Source organism: Lonchura striata, chromosome 4, assembly GCF_046129695.1.
Source record: "Lonchura striata isolate bLonStr1 chromosome 4, bLonStr1.mat, whole genome shotgun sequence".
NCBI classification, from domain to species: domain Eukaryota; kingdom Metazoa; phylum Chordata; class Aves; order Passeriformes; family Estrildidae; genus Lonchura; species Lonchura striata.
Window position 1 is genome coordinate 65,333,888 of NC_134606.1, and position 23,705 is coordinate 65,357,592.

The 23,705-nt window shown below is 37.0% G+C and overlaps 1 protein-coding gene across 1 annotated transcript in view; it reads left to right on the plus strand.

Moving 5' to 3' along the window:
• The window catches only part of INPP4B (inositol polyphosphate-4-phosphatase type II B), a 290,218-nt gene extending 269,208 nt beyond the window's left edge, over nt 1-21,010 (plus strand). Inside the window, exon 24 of the mRNA XM_031504683.2 lies at nt 20,495-21,010. Coding sequence (XP_031360543.1) covers nt 20,495-20,672 — 178 coding nt within the window. The 3' untranslated portion in view covers nt 20,673-21,010. The remainder of the gene's footprint in view (nt 1-20,494) is intronic.
• The last annotated feature ends 2,695 nt before the right edge of the window (nt 21,011-23,705 follow it).

The following is a 23,705-nucleotide window of genomic DNA, read 5'->3' on the forward strand; positions in this document are numbered from 1 at the left end:
ATGAATAACAGTTGTGATTAGACTCTAAATGGAGAGCATTGTGTAGCCTTAATTATAAGTACCTTTCCCCTGGAACCTGTAATAGTATTCTTGGGTCAATCACTTGGGAGGAAGGGGTGTTCAAGGGAAAACAGTGAAAACCTTTGCCACTCTTTGCAAAGAATATTTAGAGAAGTGATCCAGTCTACATCAATGTCATAGGCAGTAAGCAAGAATTCTGAAATAATGCTTAGTTTTTCTATCAGTGCTTTAGGGGAAGGTAGAGCCAATAGAAATCTGTATTGTCTCTAATTTTTGACACCAGTGTTTTGGGAGTCAGTCCTTGAAATGCGCTTGCTCCTTCTTCAGTGACTACTTAGGGAAGGTGATCTCTTCAAGAGGACTCAGAACTTGACAGAAAATTTTATATAATAGGAAAACATACTAATATATTAATTACAGTATACTTTTATTGTATATTAAAAGAAGTTCCTTTTCAATTGAAAAAGAAAATGTTAGGTAACATTTAAGTCTCAACTTTGTGACAAGAAACAACCCTTGATTCCCTATGATCTTTTTGCTGAAGGGCCCCTTTTCCCTTTGGCTTTAGGTTATGTGTGCTAGAGTTCTCCAAAGATCAACTGAATTCATGGAATTCCAATCAAATCTTGCCCTACTCTGAGTTGTTCTGCTCTGATTTGAACTTTTTATTTCTCACTGAGATATTGATGAGGTAAACAATCTGTTAAGTTCTGTTAAGTAGCCTGAAGTTGCATTTGTATATCTTGATCCAAATGAGACTACAGAGAACTGAGCTTTGTGTTAGCTCTCTGTGAATATTTTAATTATTCACTACAGACAGTGAGAAATGTATGAAATTAATTACCATGTGCACTCTATGGTCACTTAGTTTTTAAAACCAGTCCAAGGAAAAAACTGTATACAATAAATTTACTTTCCTATTTAGTGCCACAGTCTGTGTTTAGATGCTTAATATTGCAGAAGTTAATTTAAACAATGCATTTGATTAATTACAGAATTTAAAAAAAATAAGGAAAAGGAAAATGCTTCCTAAAAACCTCTTCTAATGGAAAATGTTTCTGTCACTTTTGCCATACATATATTTCAGGCCCATAGTTCTGGATTTCACTTGTCATGGCTAGACAAATCTAGCATGCAAGTAATTAGATTATTGTAAAATACTGTTTGGTGTTCACTTCTGAGATTCTTCTAGTTGTTTATGGAAAACTTCATTATTTTTCTCATTAATTTACTTCTTTATTGCTTATTTAAGTTTCCATGAAAGACTAGGTCTTGGCAGAAATCAAAGACCAGATTTATTATAATCACCAGACTGAGGTTTCTTCCTATTATATTTCACTTTAATTAAGATTTTCTGGAAGAGTGTGTGGGGAAAATCCTGTATGCATGTTTATTATCTGTTGAAAATCCAAGTCCTACAGCTGAATTACCATGGCTTTGGCCGTGTTCAGCTAAATCTCAAGAAGAACAATACCACCAAGGCCAAAATTTAGATAAGAAAGAAGCAGGAAATGAGAGTTAGAGGGCAGGAGTAGCATACAATAGCTAGTTAAAGCTATCAAACATGCAATCTCTTCAAGAAGTTATTGACCTCTAAAATAGTGTTTTCCTCAGAGTAATATAACTTGGACAGGGAGGGGTCATAACTTCCTGTCTGCAGTCCCAGCAACCTACAGACTGGCCAAAGGTTGGAGGGGGCACAGAAAGGAGAAGCAACCAGCTGCACTTCCAAAAAAAGGTGGTTTTGTAATAGAAGATTCTGCATTCCTTCAGGAGAAAGATGATGGAGTGTCAGGCTGTTGCAGCCTGAATTGCTGCTAGTAAAGTCCAGGGTTGTTGGACTCAGATTCAGTCAAAGAAAGAAACTGAGAATTTCTAGCCAGGCAAAAAGCCTGGGAAAGAGCTGGAGAAGAATGTAAATAATTCTTTATCTCTCTTGTTTTTCACATTGTTTATAGTGAAGTTCTATTACTGTGTGTCAAGCACTCTGCACTGATGGTGGTGGGTTGTTTTCACTTCAGAACCAATGGAGTTGGTCCTCACAGAGCTCTGTATAAAAGAGCAGTGTATTTTGAATAAATCGGAGTTTCACTCTCATGCAGCCTTCTGGTCAGTCTTCTCATTCCCGTCCTGCCTTGACAGCGACACAGGGTAAAGAAGCAAGAAGGGCCTTTGCATGGTATCCACAGCTGTTTTATTCAGCCGTGTGGTGCAATGTTCAGAGCCAAAAGCTCACACATATGGAGGGTCCAGCTTACTCCCTCCCGAGGGGCTGGGGGTGACCCTGGTCTCAGGGCAGTACAAAGGTAAGGGCCAATCAGGGAATAGGGAGGGAGTGGCTCAGGGGCATGGGAACACAAATAGGAACTGGGAAAGGAGCCAATGGGGCTTTTTAACAGGTTTTTGAGGGAAGCTGCTTTTGTCTCCCCAACCCAGGGGATGCCCTCTAGAGTCTCCACATCAGGCTACAGCTCTGGCTGGCTTATGTAGGAAGCAGGTAACAGACACTTCTAGGTTTATCTTTGGTCTAATTTTAGACTCCCTTGATCCCTCCATAAACTTAGTTTCTTTTTGTAGGAATGCTCCCTGCTTGGATAATCATCTTTTCTTGTCCAGCACCCTGGTTTCAGTTTTCTTTCATAAGTTCCATCCCTTGGGATGCTGTGCTGCTTCAGGGCCAGCCACCATCTCTCGGGACTGGCCTGGTGCTTATTATGTATATGACATGAGAGAATCCAGCATTCAGTCTCCATACTCTCCTTTTTTAAATTTATTATTATTATTGTTATGCATTCATAAGGTGACCTGGCACATTCTGTTATACAATTGTGCTTTCAAATAGTTTGAGTCCTATTCCATTTCAGACATTGGATCTGAAATTTTCTATCTCAGAGTCTTTAGGGAAAGAATCTAAAATCATATTGGATACCAAAATAGAAGGAGAGATGTAATTGTATGTCATTGTCACCCCCCATATTTTATAACCAACATTTGAGGAACTGTCTTCAATATATGGGGGTTTTCTCCCTTCAGTCTGCTGCTGTTTTCTTTTTCCAATGAGAATTTCCCTGTTTCTTACTCTCTCACAGTAACTTCTTGGTGTATGGTATTTTCCTAGAAACTCTTTTGACAGTGGCCTTTTTTAGCTCAGCTGAGGGAGTTAGTGTTAGTAGTAGTTTCTACTTGTTGCTTTCTGTGGCAGCTCTGGTTTGACGTGAGTGATGTTTCATAAGTGTGTCCTTATCATTACAACAGCTACTTCCTTTCACTCGAATGGCTGGCAGCAAAAACTTCTTTTTCAGTATTTACCTGCAGTATAAGTCCTGGTAGCTGTTTGCAGTGGAGTGACCAGAGGAGTTTCCATTTGGATTATTATGTACCTGTTATGTGTTTCCTACTTTTGTGATGTTATCTGCAGTCAACTGGAACCACACCCAGTAATGGAGCCAGCAGCATTATATTGCTATCCCATTCTCTGGCTCATCCAGAGATAAATTTGGAAGATAATTTTGGGAACTTGCATTCATAATAGCAGAAGTCTCTACTATAATTTGTATGAATAGGAAGCACATGTTTATAAGGAAGTTTATGCAAAGGAAATGTTGGAGTCCTCCCAAAGTGCACAGCCACCTCCACAGTTGACTCCTAATGCTAGAACAGTTAGTTTCTGCAGCCCTGGGACTTAGTGGTGCCGCAGTTGTACTGTGGTCCTAAACATACCCCTAATGCCAAAATCACTGGGCACTGCTTTGGCTGTGCATCTGCAGTGCTGTTCTCGTGTCCTGGTCTAGGTTTACTTCCCTGCCAGGTTTTCTCCTCTGTTGGAGATGCTCCTAATACCCTGGGATGGTGCCAGAGCAAGTTTCTACTTCGGCAGAGTCTTGTGATTCCAGGCAAGGCTTAGCCAAGATTTAAAATCCCTTAGACCAGGGAGATCAGAGCATGGGAAGAGAATTACTGTTCCCTCTCTCTTTTGTCAAGGGATGAAATACTTAGGTATATGAACCAGTCTCCTTGTTAGGTTACCTGTTACTGATGCAGACAATGCTGCTGCATGTGGTACTCAGGAACTTCACGTATTATTCTGTGAAATTATTGTGTAGTATGTGAATAAGAAATCTTCTGGCCCTCTCATTCATCATATGGATTTCCTGACATATCATCAGCTTTAATTTCATGCTACAGCCTCCTCTTGACTGCACATTTCCTAACACTTGTGAGAACACTGTAATGTTTGAGGCTTCTTATTCCACATTTCAATTTAGCTGAACTCTGTCTCTGTGCCCAAAGAGGGAGTGCACAGATTCCTGTTCCTTCCCCTCCCACCAAGAGCTAGCACGTACCCTTTGCTTTGAGAAAAAGACAGGCTATAAAGGCATTAGCTAATTATTATCAGCAATAGATCAGTAAGATACACCTGGCTTTCGAAATATATGCATTTACTCTTCAGCTCCACTACAGTCAGCATTTTTTCAGATTTGAGGAACTTGTTTAAATTACTAAAACATTAAAAAGACTAAGGTGTAACCTGACCACACAGTAATGTATTTCATAAAACCCTGTTGTAGGATCAACTGGTTAATAGTTTGTGTCCTGGGTGAACTGACAAGTCAGATGTAAATATATAATTCCTGTAAAAATAATGTTGGGTTTTATATTTGTTTTGGAAAAATCATTCCAAAGTTGGTGATTTTTAATTTAAATCCCTTTACAACTCTTTCATAACTGTTGACAACAGAGCATCTACAGAATACAAAGTAATCAGCACAGAAAGGTTTGCAGCTTCCACCAAACTGCCTTGTGGTGGTGTGGTAAGTAGAATATGTGAGGGTAGTTTGTTGTGGAATGTTTTTCATATGTTTTTGGTTTTGTTTCTTTTGGGTTTTAGCTTATGTAGGTTAACCTAAAGACTGGCATAGTCTCTATTCTAAGTTTATTTTTGCTAAATTGCTGTTACATTGAAAGCCTTGGGAAAGCAAATAAAAATGGCTAAACTGGCACTATGGCAGAGGCATTATTGGCTGGTTTTGAAGTGATCACAGTAGCATCAGGCAGAGGCAAACAGCTACAACAATATCTTATTCTCAAAGATCCGTGAAATAGTTCTGAAAATCCACAAGAGACTGCTTTAATAATATTGATTATAACTGGTTCGAATATTTCTTCCATTTGCACATTTTAAAGTCAAATGTTTTTGACTTAAAAACCTTATAATTGACAAGCAAGGGGTGAGAGAAAGAAATGCACTTGTATCTCTTTCAATTTTAAAGTGGGAGAAAGCTATTATAGAGGTGCCACATCCCATATGGCATCATAGTCCTTCCTTAGTACGAAATTAAATTTGTATCTATTTTTTCTTTAAAACGGCCTCTTCTCATAAGCTGTTTTGCTTTAAATAAGAGTCCTGTTGCTATATTTGAATGTGCAATAGCAAAGCTTGTAAATAATGTTCATTATCTTACTGACATTGAATATTCTACATATTACTAATTCTCTTTTCACACTCCTTTTTGATACTTGGATTCATGCAGCAATGCTAGCTGCACAGTTCAAGTCACTCTGCCTTCTGGACATTGCTGGTATGTAAGCTTCTGAGTGTTGATGGATAGTCATACCTCAAAATCATCCTAAATAAAGTCCTCTCTTGCTTTCCTGCTGCGTGGTCGCCTCAGGGAGAAGGCTGCTCCCTATGTCAACTTTTCTCTGTGAAAATTTGCTACCACTGTTGTATTACCAGCAAATTTGTAGACAATCACTTTAAACTTAGTTTGACGTTCATTTGCCATGTGAAGACATTTTTTGAATTTATTTTTAAAGTTACTACATATCAGACCACTATGATGCTGTTTATTTTCTCTCTTGTGCAGTGCAAGCATCCTGAGATGTGCTGCCAGGCAGAGGGGTTTTGCTTTTGCTCCTATAGGAGTGGTTTTCCCCTGTTAAATTGCATTGTTGCACTCTGTAAATACTGTTGTGCTCTTGTGCTCTTTCTCAGAGGGAAAAGTACAATACTTCATAGAATCATGGAATGGCTTGAGTTGGAAAGGACCTTAACAATCACTTCATTCCAACCCCCTGCCATGGGCAGGGTCATCTTCACTAGATGAAGTTGCTCCAAGCCCCATCCAACATGGACTTGAACACTTCCAGGGATGAGGCATCCACAATTCCAGGAAGCCCTTAGTGTGAATACAGCCTTATGCTTCATTCTGCCTTTGATCTGCAGAAGAATTAGAATACTCTGTTGTGACTGTGGTTATTGTCTGTCTGACTGTAATTTGCATAATTTCAATCTAGTAGGTTAAAAGTCAATAAAATATTTTTCTGGGTAAAGGGGATTCAAATCACCTTTTGGTGATGCTTGACAAGGCAACATTGGATACATCAAAGCTTTGTCCCAAGTATGTTGGTCTGTGCTATAGTGCACATAATATGCACACACACACAGAATGATATGCAAATATAGAAGTGTAAGAATGGATATAGTTTAGTTTGTCACATTGCTGATTAACTACATGACTTAATGAAGTGAATTATTTAAAATGGCTTACAAACTTTGTAAATATTTTTCCAAGACAGGAAACTGGTTTTAGAGCACTTTATTTTTGTATCACTGTGGTTTCTGATTGACAATTAAAAGGTAATTAAAACACTTAAGACTTTCATGTCCTGTGTTGCCCTGTAGGTTTAGTATCTTCCTGTGATGATCCTTGTTTGTAGATTTTGGTAGGATGTGGGATAGAAGGTCTCAGAAAATGGAGTCATTTCATACTATGTGATTAAGCTCTTGTTCTTGGATTTCAGAGGAACTTGAGTGCAGTAACATTTTTCAAATCAGACACATTTTCTCACTTTCATACCAAGTGTATTCACTGGCCAGAGAGTGCTGAGTACCGTAGTCTAGAAAAGTATTTGTAGGCTTAGCTGACTTTTTAAAAATCTTTTTGTGACAGAAGTATCACAAATTTTATGCTTTCTATCCCAAAGGCAATCATTCTTCCTGCTGTCACAAAGCATCTTCTTTGGTACAGCACAATAGGAATCACAAAACTCATTTCAAGTCTCAACTTAATTCCAATGAAAAAAAACTTGCCAGGAGGCGGTAATGAACTTTAACTCAGTACAGATTACCTCTTGCATGCTTATACAGATGTTCACACACAGGACAGATATTTTCCAGACATGGTTCCATTCTGAAAGTGTTTATTTCTTGAACAGCTTGAATCCTGAAGTTTCCTGCTTTGTTTGTTGTTACAGTTCAAACACTAACACCATTTGGAGTTCACATCCTAGGTTTGAATTAGACCTACATAAATACATACCCAAAAGAAGAGCAAATAATGAGTTGGTAAGATAAAGAGATTGATTCTCTGAAACAGAGAATGATCATACCTATCAAAACCATTTGAAAAGCAAAACTCAAACATGTTTCATAGTCCCAGCTGTGCAGTCCAGTGAGTACTGTGCTGATAACAGCCACCATCTTCCTTAAGTGCTTTGAATGTGTTTGTCTTTTCCAAAATACTGGCTAGTGCCCCATATACTTACTACATTCATGGACAAAAATCCAAATAATTATAATTTTTATTTTATCTGAACTAAAACTGTAATAGCTCTAGCAAAGTCAAAAGAATGAAACCAGCAAACACTGGCTAGAAATTTGTTGTCAGAGATCTCTGGTGAGCCTTGCTTCATGCCCTGGTCCAAGCAGCTTCAACAGCTGTATGCCAAGTAGGGAAGGGAAGGCAGATCTTTATGATGCTGTCATCATTCCTTTCTGGCCAGTCTGCTTTCCACTAACAGTCCACACCAACAGTTAAATTAAAAAGCAACTTCTCCCCACGCATTCAGCTTTTCAGGCACAGATGAAGTATCTATCCTCCCCAGATGTGGCTCTCTGTGATGAGGACTTCACTGATCTCTATGCTAATGTGTAATCCAATGGAATAATGTGTCCACACTGTGCTAGGAAAAGTCTAAAGACCTCTTTTCAGTCAGGATCAACACCTGGTATTATTGTGGGCTGCTTTATGGAAATACTACAGCTTCATTATTATTGCACCACAAAATGTATTAGGAATCCAATTTCCTTTGTAAATTAAGCAAATTATTACTTCAGTAACTACTTTTGAAGCTCTCTGCAACTTAAAGCACAGTTATTAAAACTATTGGAATTAAAGGAACCTCCTCTGAATTGTAATCCTTGAATAGACTGGGAGGTTTTTTTAATTATAAGGTTTATTAAATGAAAAATATACTACAATGGAGTGGAAAAATTAGAATTATCTTATATGGCAAAAATAAAAACTTGAAGCTCACTATCCATACTCCATTGGCTATGGAATGCCAAAAGAGAAATAAAAGACATTTAATCTTGTTGCAAGGCCTAATGTTCTGTACCACATCATAATGTAGCTCAAAACAGAGAATTGCTGGCTCATAAATCTCTTGGTTTTTCTTTTATTCACACTGTAGACAAAAATCAAGACTGTCCTTCAAAAATACTCTGTTGTCAAGTGAGCTTGAAAGTTTATGTTGTTGCCCATCGTGTTTGACTGTGGTGCTGGAGATAAAATCTGAGGCTTGTGAAGTTCATTTTTTAGGCGATGCAGTAGCAGTGCAAGAATGGGCTGCAGATTATAAAGCTCTGTGAAGATGATGGGTAAAAAACATTGGGCAATTGGCATTGGAGAAGTTATTTCCAATAACCATTGAATTCAGTACAACACTTATAATCAAGCTGTTTCTCTCATAAAACTTTAGATACCTGTTGTATGGATGCCTAGTTAAGGACTCAAGTTCCCAATACTCTCCTGGTTAGCAGCCTGATTTAGGGGTCCTGAATCATCCTGAGGATGTTCTCTAGAAGTAGGGGAAGTAAAATTTGTCACTCAAAGACTTGCTACTCATGGTTATGGAATGTTGCCTTTTAAAGGCGCTGGACCAGATCTCAGAAGTATATTCTGTAGTTATCATGGTAAACAGCTGAAGGTAAAATAAAGGTAGGAGGGCAAAACTTAGCATGAGGAAAATTTTGCTGACATCAGCACCTGCTGTGCTTTTAAACATATGCTTGTCACTAGACACTGATTTATTTATTATCATGAGGTCAAAGAAGCCAGAAGTTATTAAAAACAAGAAATGTGTAAGAAACTAAAAGTGTACTGTTAAGTTGTTGTTTAAACTTTAACTGCTACAACATACTGGCTGCTTCCTTTTCTTGTTTGCTCAAGTCATTGATAAAATAACTACTGCATGCTTTGAAATAAGGGTAAAAGTCCCCTTTGGTTACTTTCCTTATTTATAAAGAGAGCAGTAGCCATTAAGCAATATAGTTATAGTGCCCTTATCCTAAATTGTTGTTTATTTTTATAGAAAAACTTCATTTGATAACTCTTCTGGAAGAAGTTACTTTAGCTTACATAATTTCAGCAACATTATGAATTCTTCAAATATTTAGCCATTTTGAGTAGATAGATCTGTAGAACACCGAAGAATACTTTTTCAGTATTTCATTAATTGCTCTAATTTTTCTACCGTTGTGATTCAATATGTTTATTTTTGAAAAAGAACTTATAGTCAGTGATCCTTAGTAAAAATATGCAGCTAATAATTTGAATGAATGGGAGGGAGAAGAAGCTTTCTAAATAAAGTATGTTCTCTTTATGGAAGCAAGTGTTTGGTAGAGAATTTTTTTCCTTGCCCCCAGGTTGTCTGTTGCTTCTTCAGTTGTTAAATTATTCTGTACTCAAGAGAACATTATTGGTCAAATTTAAACCCATTATTTTTCCACTGACATTTCCATTATCTGTGAGCAATTAAATCTGGGGGAGGATTATAATATTTTACCTTTTCTGTACTGTTCTGCATGTGTTTCATTACTGTGCACCATACATGGGAAAATGTCATTTATTATTTCATGCACCAAAATACTCTGCATTGACAAGCATTCTGGTCTGACAAGTGCAGTTGCTGGCCTGCATTCACATGTCTTTAGCTTTATTTGAATCACATATCTGCCATCATTAACAATTTATGCAAACAGCAAAACCAAAGAAAAGTAGTTCAAGGAATTCAGAGTGCTTGCTTTAACCAACTCTTACATTCTAAGAGAGTAGGAAGGATATTATGAACCACGTGGTACATAAACAGTGCACAAGTCAACCCTGTCCCCTGTGTACCTTAGTGAGTTAACAAGAGATTCCTGTAGAGCAGCAGAGATATTTTTTAAATTGCTTTTGCTCTTTAATTGCGGCTTTTTTGTTTTATAGATTTTATTTAAGCTGTCAGTAGCTGTGCATTAATAGCATATCTAACAAACACAGAATTGAAGAATACTAATAAAAAGAGACAAGCGGACTCCTTTCCATGTGTATACCAGGCTCTGACAAGATGATGTGAACTGATAATAAGTTTTTAATAAAGGGTAATTGAAAATAAAGTTATAAGAATAATTGAGATCTTTAAATAAAAGCGAAATTGTTTAGTTAGCAGAACCCTGTAAGTGCTGTCCAACAGCCACAGAAGCTCAGGATTATCCAAAAATCAGGGGCAGAATCCCCTGTTCAGATGTTTTTGGGGTGTGGCTGCACTTTTTCATAGTCCACTGGCCATGAGCAAGTGCTAGAGTGCTGACATCCCTCACTCGCCTGGAAAGGCAGTATCATTCCCAATGAGGTTAATGGGGGGTGAGTTGCAACATAATTGAAGGGAATTAGCATTTATTAGAAATTAAGAAAGAAACAGAATTTCTTAAGGCCTGACGTTATGTGCATTTGGATAGGGTGAAATGTTTCTCATTAACAAGCTATGTGCAACTTTTTGGCTGCACTGTAGATTTTTCTGTATGAATACCTGGCCTCTGGCTCATATTTACTCAATGCAAACACCTGAAGCATATGAATAAGTGTTATTGGTTTTCCTAGTGATTAAAGCAGGCATGGCCAGAAACATGAGCAATACCAGGATTTAATGTGTCTCAGACCTATGTTGAGAACTGTATTCTTATAAAGAGAGTGTAAAATCAGAGGTGCTGGCTTTGCCCCCAGCACAAACTCAGTCTGTGTAGTCTAACATTTTAAAGTTATTTCAAAATACAGGGTTTTTCTGGAAAGTTGGAGCAGTGTTTATCTAAAGAGGGATGATGAAACACTGAAATGTTTCTTAAACTGTTTTCCTTCCAGAGTGCATAATAAGCAGTGCACATAGTAGAGTAGAAAAATGGACTGTAGATAAAGATCACTCTCCACCATCCCAGTCAGAGGTTTATGCCCACTTGCTACCTTCTGTGTCCCATCCTGGAGAAGGAAGCAAATACTCTAACATTGCTACTGATATGCTGCTTCTTTAGAAGAAGATAATAATGGATGAATGTTTCCCATAAAATCTTGGATGTTTCCAGGGTTTTTTTTATGTTTTGGATTTTTTATAGGAAAACACCCTCTTTTCTCAATTACAAGCATTTAAAAATAGCATTCATTCCACTTACTTGTGACTGCAATTGCCACCAAACATGGAAAGGCCCATTGCTGTTCTGCTTGGCAGTCGCATATGTGGCTTACTGAACATGTGCTTGGGAACATTCATACTTAAAATATCTCAAATCCAGAGACTCCAAAGTTTCAGGAGTTGGTGGATTCTGTAAAAGGTCCCAAGACGTTGTAATGAGAACTCTGGTGAGAATGTTTCCGCACTAATGATTGTGTGCTTGAGAGAACACAGTCTGCAACACAGGAAAGACTGACTTTATAAAAAACTTAATATGTATCTGATAGTTCAGTCCAGGTCAGGAAGTAAATTGCCATTTTTTTCATCTGTCAGAGACTTAGCTCATGGTTAAGTGATGCTGACAGTGTAGTGAACTCCTCTTCTGCTCAGGGAGTCCTGAGCATAGTTCATAGAACATATCCTGAGAGCTGCATCTTTGATCTTTGGCAAACTGACAATTACTGTTACTACACTGAGCAAAACCATGTCCTTCAGCTCTTTGTAACAGTAAGAAAAATGTAGCATTATTATAGAGAGGAAGATATTTGCACCTGTGTTATAAATTATTTACTCCTTTCTGCCAGCAAAGATTTAGGAATGCAGAAGGCAAATATATGGCTTTTTGAATTTTTAGTCTTTAGTGATCTTAAATCTTCCAAAAGTCTTTTTTTTTTTTCCCTTGACACTGGGGGCAAGACAGTATGGGCTTTCATCTCTTTATTCTCCCTGTCAGTGCAGTGCTATTTTTGCTCAAAAAGTGAATCTATGGTAATATTATCTTTGTGAGATACTATGAACTTCTTAACAAATCTGCAGCAGCATTCAAATAAAAAAATCCCTTATAAATGCAACTTAACAACCAAAGAGAAAATGCTTGTATTCAATATATTGTTTAAAAGATTTCAGTTTCAGTTCTCCTCCATGGTAATTAGGTGAAGAACAGGTTCCAAAATTTTGGCCATCTTCTAAAAAGATACTAAAACAAAACAAGCAAGATGAAAGAATTACATTCACTCCTAATTTCTCATAGAAATTTATTTCTCTAAGACTCCACACTGTACTTATTAACAGAAAAGATCATAAATGCATTCAAGGCATTTAAGTTAGAATTTTATCTAGCCTTATCATTTGCCGTAAAGGGAGTACATAGAAAAAGTAGTGTGTTTCAGATTCAAATAGAATTTTCCTTGCATTTTCCAAAGTTCTCTTAAAATCCACCTGCTAAAGAGAAGAGAAGATGGTTTATTGGCAGTAATGTTGGGATACAATTTTCAGGTTGCTGCAGTCTGCATCCCAGCCTATGCATTTTTTGGATAGTTGGTTTTGGTTAGCTCCCTACCTAACCAAAACAGGACTGCATGTTTTGTTCCTGGTAGCAGATAAAATCATATTTAGTTGCATTATCCTTTGTGACTGGGGAATTTATATGTGCACAAATTCACCTTGTATAAATATACCCACATACTGTGTGTGCTGCTAAAAGAACAGCTGGGATCAGAACAGATAGGATCTCAAACTGGTTTTATGTTTTTTTAAAAAGTGTATCAGTGTGTTAGGTGAAAGTTTTTAATGAACTGGCATTATTTAGCTGAAAGGGACTAGCAGTTGCCTGTGGTTTATGACTCACACTTCAGTTAATCCCATGAAGAGACCATCTGAGTTGGTGTCATGAATGAAAAGCAGTTGCATTCCACCTTTTGTATATCTCAAACTGAAGTTGCAGGCAAAAAGAAACCAACAAGTCACAGCATTCCAATTTAGAATTCCTGCTGTTCAGCACCCTCCTCCCTTAAAATACCCACATTAGAGATCCAACATAGATTAAATGATCTCCTGTTTACACCAGCAGTTCTCTGACCTTAATTCTGTCATTCTACACATAGATTTGAAAACCTAGAAATTAATGATAGATTTTAAGCATCATCTTTCACCCGTCTGTTAACTAGTGTAGGAAGTCCTTTCTGCCTCTTAAATCAGCCTTACTACTTGTCCTCAGCATGAGGAAAAAGACTAAATAAATCTTTGCCGAAAGAAAAGGGATGACTCACAAAGATTTATTTTCATGGTCAACAGAAAGTATTTAAACCTGATTAGACATATGAAAGAATTTATCATGGATTTATGTTTCTCTGTGCTTTGTGAGCTAATTGTATAAATACATCTTCAGTAAAACTTTCTTGCTGTGACAGAAACAGTCTGGAAACAAGTATGACTCACTAACCAATTATGCCAAAGCCATAACCTTATGGAAAGGAAATGTAGGTATTCAGAGCTTAACTGAAGGTAAAACCTGTGGGGTTTTGCTTGGTTGTTTTCCAGCACAAAGATATAGACTACATTTGCTTTAGTTTTAGTTCTACATTGAATTGAATTTCAAATCCTGTAAGAGAAGTTTGTCAGGAAAGATTTTGCAATTTTGTCCTAAGAAATTCCTATATATATGGAATCCTAATACTTTATGGAGAGTGTCTAGGAAGATTATTAGAACCATATTTTTTGATAGAAAGAGAAACCTTTGTAAAATTGATGTGTAATACTGCAGAGCAGTATTGGTAAATAGCAGAATGAAACAGCAAATCCTTTCCTTGGAGTATAATAGAGGTGAAAATCATGTTTCAAAAACTGCTCAGCTGTTTTGACAGGTAAAGAAGAATCTCTTCTGCAAACCCATCACTTTTCAGATCTGAAGCTAATCTCTCACACAGTCACCACAATGACTTTGCAGGACTTGAAGCCTCTACCCACACTTGTGAATTGAAAACCTGTGGGGATAGATTCTAAAACATGATCTCAGTCATTTTATGCAGTGAAATTATTAAATGTTTCCTTTACAGTTTTGGCAGAGTAAGTGTACTCTCAAGTGATTCCAGGGCAGTTTGGCATAACCAGGGAGTTGGCATAACCAAGGTACTGTTCCCATCTGGGGGTATCTGGTTGTCCATTTTGGCAGATTAAGGGACACAGACGTGGAAAGTCAACTTGGCTTTGCTGTTCAGATGCTGAGGGTGAATTTAACCTGCTAATGTAGATGTCTTATATGTACCAGTGACAAAAATTGTGATTCTAAAAGCAATTTTTTTCTTTATTATATTTTCACTATAATAATCTTGTCAATGTTATTTTTTACCACATAGATGCTCTTAATGTTGAGGGGGAAACATTCTTGCAGGCATTCTGTATCAGTCACAAAGGAAAATATTAATTCTTCTGCAATCAGCAGAGATTTCTGAAGTGCTAAGATTAACAGTGGTAGAGATGTATAATACCCAGTAGCACATTTTTTGTGTATTAGATATAAAGCTTGAAACTGCCCTTTTTTCATCTATTCTTTGGAGTTAATTGTATGTTAAAAGTAAACACAGACAAATAGTAGGGGTGTTGCTCTGTGGTGAACCAACAATTTGGGAGATGTTTCCACAGCCCAAAGCTGAAGTGAGTTGTGCTGTTTGTTGCCTGCACCAGGGCATGTGCCTCTTTCACTTGCCTTGGGAAATCCAAACACAGCTAAGATGATGAAATAGGTTGTAAATTTGCACATTTATAATTGTTTTGACTTCAAGGAGAACACATACACAGCAGAGCAAAAGAGCAACTGTGTAAATTAAATTTTGACTTCATCATTCCTTCCAAAGGATCCCTGTCTGTCCGTGTGAGCACATTAGACAAGAGGGTTCTCCTGGATATGGTTGTGTGGCTGTAAGATCAAGTGTTTCCTTGCCTGTTACTAAATACTGCAGGAAGAGGGTTTCTTTATTAATCTGTTGCTCTGTACTGAACTATTATGGCCTGTTCATAATAGTGCTTAAAATCTGTACCCTGTCCATAGCTGAGCCTCCAGTAGCTCAGCTCAGGTGGTCTCTGACCACCTCCTCAAAATTGAATTTTTAGCCCTGTACAGACTGAAACTCCATAACAGTTTTGAGCTCAAAACCCACACCTATTTCACAATAGCAGTTTTTCAAGATCTAGGTGTTTTATCATCATGACTGCACCATGCATCTACTGCTTGGGCCAACTCAGTGGTCAAGCCTCATGATATATGATATGCTTTTATTTACTTTTTATTTACTAAATAATGCATTAGAAAAGTCACGTGTTATAACCAAACAAGGAGAGAAGAAAAGAGTAGGGAAATAGAGGATGCCAGCACAAGGAACAAGAGTAGGGAAAAACTTGCAGTATAAAAGGTAAAACAGGAAGAGAGGGGTTAGTGTGACAATTTGATAAACAGATTTGATAAATAGCCTGGGTTTTAGGTGTATGTTTAAATAGCAGCTGTCTAAATCTAAATCTAAATCTAAATGTCTAAAGCTGACTGAATTCCTCAATATTCTTAGATCTGAGACTGCTCATCAATTTCAGCAATGCTTGTTGTTTTGAGCTGAGATTCTAGGATCACGTAAGCAGCAAAAATTGATTTCTAGCATCTTCTACTTTATTTAGTGCCATGTAGAATTGAGGGAAAAAAAATTGTAAGTTATTGACAGCAATGTGTATCAGAAAAAGAGTAATTGTAAAGATCATTGATACAGAAGATGTCTCTGCTGGTTCCCTTCCCTAATCTTCCATTTGAAACAGTGCAGAACCATTTTTTTTCTTAAAAATTGTTGGAGGTTTATTGTATCAGCTTTATTTTTGAACACAAAACTTTGTTTCCCAATATTCCTTTATATGTTTTATACGAGTTCTGCTCTAATACTGAAATCCTTCAGGACTAGGCTGACACCTGTATTTCTTTCTGAATCATATTTTATTCTTCTAGATGTTATAGTGCAGCAGCTTGCTAATAGCTAGGAGATGTTCACAAGGATCCCACCTTTTCTCTTTGAAAAAGTTAAGGCTACTGATTATTCTCTGAAGTGTTTCAGTCAATCCCAGTAACATGTATAATGTAGAAATTAGGATGCTTTCATTTCAAAGACTTCTTTTGAGAAGCTGCTTCTTGAAAACTGCTTCTGAATTTGACTGTCTTGAAATAAAAAGAATAGGTAAGTTATCAAAATTGGGTAAGATTGAGAACTGTTAGCAATCAATTTTATTTGAAGAAATGTTTATACGTTTGTCAGATGAGACTCTAGAGGAGCATCTTTCTTTTGCTATTTTTATGTGTCAGCATTGGAGTTTAACAAGAAAAACACAGCAGGACCAGAAAATACTTGCTTGAATTTGTCTGCAAAAGAAAGAAAATTCCCATAAAGTACAAGTGCAGTATGACATGAATTCAAACTGTAGTCACCACTAGCACATGGGATACTTGTTAATAGAAAGCTGCCTATTTATTCTACCTTAGGAATTCCTGTAGAACAGTTCAACATTTCCAGTGTCACTGATAAGTGGAGCTGGAAAAGTTCTAAAGAGAAGCATACATCCCAATGTGTGAAAATCATCTCTTCCAAAAACCTTGCTCAGGGACATCAGTGTGACTGATAATCAAAAGCCAGAATGTGCCCTCATGTGTGTACTTGACTCTACAAGGACTTAAGAGGCTTTTTCCTCACACCATTTTCATCATCTCTGCTTCGCTACTTTAAGGTTTAAATAATTTATCATCTGAATTGGAAAGCAACAAAAAATACCTGCTGTTTTGCCTTTCTCTCATTTGGTAAGAATGCAGCATTATCTTAATAGGAGTTTAGGATGATAAAACATCAAATGAGATAGAAGACAGGCTGAAATTGTTATATTGTCATTAACTTACAGAACCCTTGGGTGCTACAATGTGTTTGTGCTGTGCTGTAGGTCTCAAATGAACAATTTGAGAGTAAATGAATAAAAATTGTATGATAGGTTAGTGGGATGTTCATGATTCCAGATGTTACAAACTTAGAAGCTTTCACTACTCCTGTTAAAATTATTTGTGAAATACAAACTTGCTGGTTACTTTGGGAGTCTTTTTCCTTCCTTTTGCTGTTAAAGTACAGTTTGTGATGGAGATAACATCTGAAACTATGGCTGTACCTTCACACCTTAGCATGTAGCACTCTGTTCTGGTTGTGCTGTCAGTCAGAAGCCAAATAAATCTAGCTGACAGGGCACTAGTGGGATTCCTGCTGCTTGCAGTAAAACTTCTCCAGGGTTGGAAGAGCCAGGGGAAGCTATGTTATGATGCTGACAGCTGAGTGTAGATCCTTGCTTTGTTTAATAGTCACTGCAGAGGACACTTTAGGGTGTGTTGGAAGGCACTGTCACTGCACTGCATTGAAAAATATTGGCAGAGCCTAGCAAGGCATCTGGCCCCGATCAAATATTCCTCTTAAATTAAAAGCATATTTAGCTATTCTGCTCAGACTGTTCTTAGGAAGCTAATAATGGAGTTGGATCCTCTTGCTCTATTTTGAGGATGTCTTATTGAATCATGCATTTAATGATGTGACTAATTTGTGAAACAGAAATCCCTGTGCATCAGCTGTTCACGGTAATTTTCCTGGGGAAAGATAGAACTTTTTATGTTAAAAGACACTGATCATTCTTTTCAGCATATCAAAGTACAAATGTACTGTAGGCTTTTCTATTGAAAAAAAAAAAAATAGAACAAATGGCTTTTATCTGTAATTTCATCATTACACCTGCATAAATCTCACTGATGCTAATGGGACTTGTAGCAATGTAGATAAAAGCCAGTCACACTGTTGAGGTGTAGAGTCCAACAGTGCAGGGTGCACCACAGAAGTAGGAGGGTTCATCCCTGCAGGGACAGCCTGCAAGTGTGTGACACAGCCTGCTTGGAATAAACCATTGGTGTGCAAAGCCAAGGGCTCTCTAGATTGATGTAGTCAATCAATCTGATTAATGCAGATTGATTTGGTACACCAGTAATATGGCTGTGCAAACTTACTGAATGCTCAAATTTACTGCTGCCCAGATGAATTTCTCCAGAGAAAAAAGTTTGGTCTCTGCATCCACTCAGCTGTAGGAGCACACAGGATGTCTGTGATGGAAGAGATGCAAGGCAAACAAAAATCACCTGGATTCTGTGGCTGGAAAGGAAGATACTGGACTATGAGGGTTGAGCTAGAGTTCTTATTAATTGTGGGCATAATGGGAGTAAGCTGAAACCTGCAGGCTCGCCTTGAAGAGTAGGAAGGGGATGAGGGGACAGTGCAAAAGGGTCAAAGGGGCAAACCTGTGGGATGCTGTAGAGATTATGGGGGGAAAAAAGGAAAACAAGCAAGCATCAGGTCCTTAAAAGTATGTAGAAATACATAATGGAGGACAGCATTAGCTGGGAGCAATACAGTTAGTCCTCACAGCTGATCACCAATGGTAATGTCACTGTGAGCAGAAGAAGAAGGAAGTTCTGTGGTGGACCCTAGGACAGAGGAATTAACTGGGTCAGTCTGATAGAGAAACACAGAATTACTTATTTCAGTTTTGACAAGGCAAATAAATCATGCAATTATCTTCATTTCTTGATAGTTTCTGAGAGAATGTCTACAGTAAAGTTTGAGTTCTGCCCAAGTTCTATACATGGACACTTGAAATCTGTAGACCAAAAGCAGCAGACACACTGCCACTAGCAATTGCCTTGGCCTAGGTGAAAATAGCAGGAATCTTATTTTTTATCTTCTTTTTTCACTATTTAAAAAAGTATGTATTGATCCCTTTATTAGCGTAACATACAGACTGAATGTTCAAAGCAAATAATAAGACTAAGAACTTATTATGGAAGTCTTGTTCAAAAGAGAAATTGGGCAAGGAAAGGTGTTAATCAACCCCTTGCCTAGGGTTTCGCCTGTAAATGCAGTTCTTGCACCTCTCTTGCTATCCAAGCTTAAGAAATGCAACATTGCCCTTTAACACACAAGTCAGAAAGGCAGGCTTTCTGTGAGGTGATGTGGCTGCTGCTGTCCTCAGAGTATCCTTTTCATCTTACCTATGGCTGTGGGACAGTAAAGATAATGTCTTCCAACATTTTCTTTCTTGAAAGAAAGAGCATACTTGTGACATGTGCTTCTGAAAGGGCGCTGTGTTGTCATCTGAATATTAAGGCACTGTCTTGTCATTGATACATTTGGATATTCTCAAGTCCACAGGAAAAAAATGGCAAGTTATCTTTTAATCACATGATATTCATAGTAAATAGAAAAATAAAACATCTTGCCAGTCCTTACTGGCCAAAGGAAGTCTATGAACAGGACTCCCAAGTGTATGCAAATAATCCTCAGAGGGATTGAAGAAGTGTGGTTGAAGTGTGAGTAATTCTACTTATAGAGAATCTATCAAGAATACAGCAGGAAAGCCTGGAAGTGAAAGTATCTCTGTTGCTCTGGTAGGACAGTGACCACACAATTCAGTGTGATTCAATAGAACTTTCTTTTAAGTAGATTAGCTCCTCCCTGTGTTGACTGATAAATATACAAGGTGATTTACTTACAGGAATGTAAATGCAAGCCTTTAAATAAAAAGAACTCCTATTGACTTTGAAACTGAGTCAACAGTACTGATGAATTTTTGAAGTAAATTTACCATCATTTAAGAATAGCTTTTAAGAATTTAAGAATTTTACCGTCATTTAGAATAGCTGTTAGTGTGTGGCCTTTTCATTTCTGCCAATAAACTTCATAATAGATACTGAAGCAGGACTGAAAAGCCTGTGAACACCATGGAGACACTTTGTTAAGTGTTGCATTGTGACATACTCATGATCTTTTTTTCTTTGCTTCCTTAACTTTTTTTTTTAATTTCCTTATTTCATTTCTGTTGAGTGTGTGTGTTCATTTTAGTGATAGTGTAGTTCATTGAGGAAGTTATTTAATGTTCACTGGTGACTACTACTCCAAGGCACCTAGAAACATTTATATGTTAGTAGCCACCCAGTCCTCATGCTTCCCTTGTCAGCTGTAGAACACAAAAGTTATACTGGAAGTACTTAGATCAAAATGTTCATCAAAATGGCTGCATACTTTCACTTTGTCAAAATATCTGCGTGTTGGCTTTCTTTGCTGCTTAAATGCTGTTCTATCTGTTCCTAACTTCCCCTGTTTAGCAGCAGGCAAACCCAGGGAGCATTGAATGAATCGGATGATCCTGAAACAGGCTGTCTAACTGATAACAAGCCAACTTCTCGACACTTCTATCCTGTCGCCTTGCTGCTTGTCAGCTCACACCTGCTGGTTGTGTGGCTTATTTTAAGTCTTGCTTTGCTATTAGCCAAATATCAATAAACTTCACTTGTGTTCCTTTCTTTTCTACAAATAGCAACAAACTAACTCTAGAAAAAAGGAATCATGTTGTAATATTTCTACAGTCTCAGACCCCAAGGATTCATCTTTAAGATACCAATGTCTGAAATGTACTGTGTTTTCATTCTTTTTTTCTGAACTCCGAGAAGTATACTATGCATTGAGTGAATTGATTTGTTCTTTCTGTTCATGGTAAAGCTTTCCTACTGTAATTAGCGCAAAGAAAGCCCACTTACAATGCTGTCACTGTATAGAAGTTGTGGAATCCTGAATGCTTGAACCCCTCTTTCCAGAGTAACTAGTCTGACAAAAAAAAAAAAAAAAAAGAATTTGCACAACACAAACTAACCCCTAGACAAATATGGCAGGGCAATGGTTTGTGAGACTTACCTTTCATTGTGTTTTTTTCATTGTTACTAGCTGATGGGATTGTTTTCGTTTAATAAATGATTATTACTTTGCTACAACTAACCATTTTCTGTAGAGTAAATAGAATATAACAAGTTCTGTTTTGTAATGAAATAAGCCTGTTTGTAATTGTTGCTTTCATTGCTTTTGCTTTCAAGACATTTTATATTCTTTTTAACAAAGTACTGTTTATGTCTTGATGCACCACTTTGGCACTTGTGACTTTTGTACTGTATGTGAACGAACATCCTTCCTTTATAAAGCCGAGAGGTGGATTGGGCTGTTTGAAAAGCCATTCTCTTTTTTTCATTGCAAAGCTGAACATACAGGAAATGAAGCAGAGATGAAACTTTCCTTCACCAATCTCTAGGGCCAGACTTAATAAAATTCCTTATTCATAGAATACACATTTTAGGGCAAAGTATACTTGCACATATATAGCAAACAAACTGAAAAAAAAAAAAAAGGTATAAAGGTATGAAAAGGTTTAAAAGGCAAATATATTTCTGGAATTAGAACAAAATGTATCATTAAAGTATTTAATTTTTTTTACTGAACTTTAAACCGCAAGGGCAGATATATTAGGGGGGATGGAAAATCTTATCACCTATTTCTGAGGGCAATAACTGTACTGGGCCTGGCCTTGGATTTAATTCTGTAAGATGTATCATCACTCGTGGAAAACAAAAATGTAGAGTTGAATCCTTGTTATTTTTACTTCAACTGTTGCTGAAACTCTGCAATGAACAAATAAAGCATATTTATTTATTCTGTGTTTCATGAAGTTGTACTTTTTCCCCTTTCACTAGAGAAGGATGCCGCATAGAGAATGTTCTGAAGAATGTCAAATGCAGAAAGTATGCATTCAACATGATACAGCTGATCGCTTTCCCAAAGTACTACAGACCTCCAGAGGGGACATATGGAAAAGCTGACACCTAAGTTTAACAAAAGTGTAATCAGGACCATATATCATGCTAATTAGTGAATATAACAACCGCTGTTTATGATATATGAATTGGGAATGTATAACCAGTGGAGGTGTTGTTTTTATCAGGTTTTATCATTTTATATATAAAATATCCAGTCCAAAGCAATGGACTGGATATTTTGAAAATCAAATATATTCAACTTGTCTTTGTGAAATTGAAGCTTAATGTGACTCATAAGCCAGCTGGAACTAGTTCCTGGGGTCATTTGATTGAAGATTTTAAATGGCAATGGCAGTTGCTGTAGGAACAGAGATTAGTAATCTGGAAGGTGACATTCTGACTCCAAACCAAACCCTGAGATTTGATTTAAGGGGTATTTTACTGCTGGAAAAGGTGTTTTCTGTAACCAGCAGAGCACTGAGGTCTTGATCACTAATGATTAAACCCTTCACAGAAATTTTTATGAAATTGGTAATTACAATTAGCTTCTTTACATAAGTGTGGTAACTTGATAATATGTTTCTAGTAATTTCAAGGCTGTAATTTCAGTAATTCCATTCTGATTCCCTGTGGTTCATTTGGTTATATCACTCTTGGTTTTCTGTACCCCAGCCAAATACGACTTATTTCACTTTCACTTAAATCACACTGAAATCTGGTAGATTAATTCCACAAGTAAGGTGAACTGAATTTGACCTCCTATTTAGTGTAAATCCTTAAAAGTAAGTTTTCTTTAGAGGTAGGGAAAATAAATTGTATATACAGGACTTAATGTATCTTTAGACTATGAAAACATGTATGTTATTACAAAGCCTAAAATAAATGTTATGAGTAAACTGCTGTACTAGGACTAGTTAGCTACTGCAGCTGATTTATATCAAATTTGTAATGCTGCAGGTAGACACTCTAGGATGAAGAGCTATCAGCTTTAAAAATAAATGTTAATGTTCCGCCAGCTTATGTTAGTCCTGAAATTTGTCTTGCAAAGAACATTTGTTTTTCTAATTGTATCGATTTACTACCATCTTCTGCCTCCCAGAGAGACATACAACTTAAAATTCCCAAATATTCACTGGTTACTGACCTTTATGTAATGCCTTCTTTTCATATCTAGCACAGAAGTATGAGAAATTTATCCTAATGAAACTACCTGGGGAATTTGAGCGTCTGTAGGAAATTGTAATTGCCATGGATAAAGAAGTAAATGTTTGCTTACTCCTATGCAAGTTAAAGAAATCTCTATACATCATGAGTTTTAATTTGTTCTTTTTAATCCATTAATACCCATTATACCCATCTATTACTGGGCATAAATCTGTAACTATAACAGAATTTAAGAGCCTGATTCTGCAAATTCTATTTGGGTGATCCATGGAACTGATCTATCATTTGGCTAAAACTAAATCCATCTGGTATATTTGCGAGATCAGGCTATGGAGTTTGTAGGAAAGCATCAGAAAGAAATCCTTGTTCTAATACTGACTTCAGGGGAGCCAGAAATTCACCTATACAATATATTAACATTTGGAAATTTTGGAACTTTTTTTTCCATGAATTTGAACTTTTTTTTTCCAAGAAAAGTAGATAATGTAAGTAGTATTTTCGTGCATTAGTTTTTTATTTGTATTATATAATGTGCTATCATTAATTGTTTCCTTTTTCTTGGAATGTATTA